The following is a 2,410-nucleotide window of genomic DNA, read 5'->3' as shown; positions in this document are numbered from 1 at the left end:
CTTCTGGTTCTGGTTCTGCTCTGCATCCCCAGAACCAGAACCAAACGAGGAGAAGCAGGATTCAGTTTCTAAGCACCACAAATTTGGAACACTTTCCAGAAAACTGTAAAACAGCTGAAACACTGGGTGCCTTTAAATCTCATCTTAAAACCCTCCTGTTTAGAGTTGCTTATGGCTAAATTGAGGGTTTTGATGTCTTCGCTTTACTTTTCATCTAGTTATTAACTTCTTTTCATTTCTCTTTCACACTGTCTATGTAAAGCCCCCCGGAAAACGTCCCAGTTAAACGAATTTATATCTATGGGTGTGAGAATCCTTGTTAAATGACATCTTAACTAAAACTCTGAGGTGTGAGAGGCAGTGCACAAAAATCCGTGTAGGACAACGAAAGTCCTAGCGTAAAAATATTTTGTGTAATAGGTGGACGGAGCCTGGTGCTGCAAGGTTCGAGACCTTGTCCTGTTCGAGACCTTGTCCTGGTATTATCCAGGTGGGGCCTGGATAATACCCGTGATAAACGGACTGCGGAGTCCGGCGAGGACAGGAGCTTAAATTCCGTGAAAAACTTTTAGGTGTGAGACATTTAACTGAAGTCCTACAAGGGTACGGGTTTTAATGTTTTTATCTTTTTAACCTTTTTTCTTTTTCTTTAAAAAATAAAATCTCTTTGTCTTTCTAACTGTTTATTCACTGTCACATGCTGTTTTTATTTTAATTATGTAAAGCACTTTGAAATGCCTTGCTGCTGAAATGTGCTATACAAATAAAATTTGATTGATTGATTGATTTTTGGTTTTTCTGTGTCCTCCCAGTTCTGAAGGTGCTACTTTGTTGAGAATCTCTATTGTACAGGGATATGGTCCTACTATGGGTATAATTGGTTTATCGTCTAGATAGTATATAATAGTATATATCATCTCTAACAGTGTTTCTTTGACATCTTCTTTCACTTCAAGATGGGAATTGTAACACTATAGCCATCTCTCCCACCATGATGGTACTTTTCTTTTAGTATGGTTACTCTCTTCTTAATAGGATGCTGCATAGCATGTAAACTTTTGAAACAACACAATATGCACATTTATCCTCTGGTATATCTTGTGCCTTCATAATTTCATATAAATAATCATGGTGGGCCACCATGACCAAAAGTACCGTAGGTGTTTTGTGGCCCAAGAGTCCAGCCAAGGTTACAGCAACCTATAATGAACAACTTATAGCCATAACAGGCTATTATAAATAGTCTCTGTATGAGGGTTAGAAGAAGATGTATTAATGATACGAAAGAAAACTGAAAAAGGATTATTCGTGGGTCTGTAGTGCAACGTTTTACTGTTGTAGTAAACAGAGAACCCAATAGGAGGCGGTAGTAAAACTTGATGGATATCATGAGTCGTAACAGACCAAAGAAGAAGAAGAAGATGTGTAGAAGGAGGAGGAAGTAGTAGAAGAAGAAGACGGAAAAGGTTCGTTTGTTGCTGAGGCCTGCACATCTCATCTTTTGCATTCTTTCCCTTTTCTTATCTATCCCAACAATAAAGTAAGAACACAGACGAACATCGGAAGATGCCTTTGCCTGTGCAAGTGTTTAACTTTCAGGTAAGTGAACGTTAGAAATTACGATACTCAACGTGGTTGTATTTGGTAATGTTCAGATGTATCCATCATATTTCGTACTTTATAACACTCAACATGAAGATTTACTGAAAGGTTATGTTAAATAAAATCAGTTATTACTGCAAATGAAAAAAGTTATCAATACAATTTTTTGGTGCTTGGGTGACAACACGCTGAGCAGATTACCTTAAAAATGGCAGCCGACATAGAAAAACGGATTTGTTTGTTAACAATTAGCATGAAAAAAAGGCATAATCCGTTCAGCTACAAGAACGGAAAGAAAAAACTATTCATAAGGCATGTTCGCAGCGAGACCCCGGTAATTAAGAAGAGGGGTTTTAGAATACTAAAAACCGAGTGGTTTCCCGTTTGTTGTAGAGGCAGAACTTAGCTTCTTTCTGAATACGACGTTTACTACCTTGTTAATTAACTTTAGCTAGAAACCTTAAATTCTTAGACTGTTCACCACAGAACTGAGTTCTTCTCAAAATTATGCAGAATAGCCCAAAAATGTGCGTAAGTTACAGTGTCACTACTTCAAGGATGTTTTACTGAAGAAATTACTGAAGAGTAAAATAGTATTTGGTAGAAAGGCTTCTGAAGTACTGATCAAAATCCTATTTTAACATGTACGAGATAATGTATTCAGACAGCCAAAAAATAGTTGTGTGCAATTGTGATATTTTTATTATTTTAAAGACAAAATAAAAAAAATATGAATAAATAATATGATTACAAAATAACAAATTCAGAGCAAAGGAAGCCTTTTAAAAATCTTATTTTTTGAAGGTAA

General features: G+C 36.3%; 1 protein-coding gene across 1 annotated transcript in view; it reads left to right on the top strand.

Moving 5' to 3' along the window:
* Positions 1 to 1,423: 1,423 nt before the first annotated feature.
* The window catches only part of gps1 (G protein pathway suppressor 1), a 29,443-nt gene continuing 28,456 nt past the window's right edge, over positions 1,424 to 2,410 (top strand). Inside the window, exon 1 of the mRNA XM_008414979.2 lies at positions 1,424 to 1,599. Coding sequence (XP_008413201.1) covers positions 1,567 to 1,599 — 33 coding nt within the window. The 5' untranslated portion in view covers positions 1,424 to 1,566. The remainder of the gene's footprint in view (positions 1,600 to 2,410) is intronic.

This window comes from Poecilia reticulata, linkage group LG8 (assembly GCF_000633615.1).
Source record: "Poecilia reticulata strain Guanapo linkage group LG8, Guppy_female_1.0+MT, whole genome shotgun sequence".
In the NCBI taxonomy this organism is placed as follows: Eukaryota; Metazoa; Chordata; class Actinopteri; order Cyprinodontiformes; family Poeciliidae; genus Poecilia; species Poecilia reticulata.
Note: the sequence above shows the minus strand (reverse complement) of the source record. Positions and strands in the feature narration are given on the sequence as shown.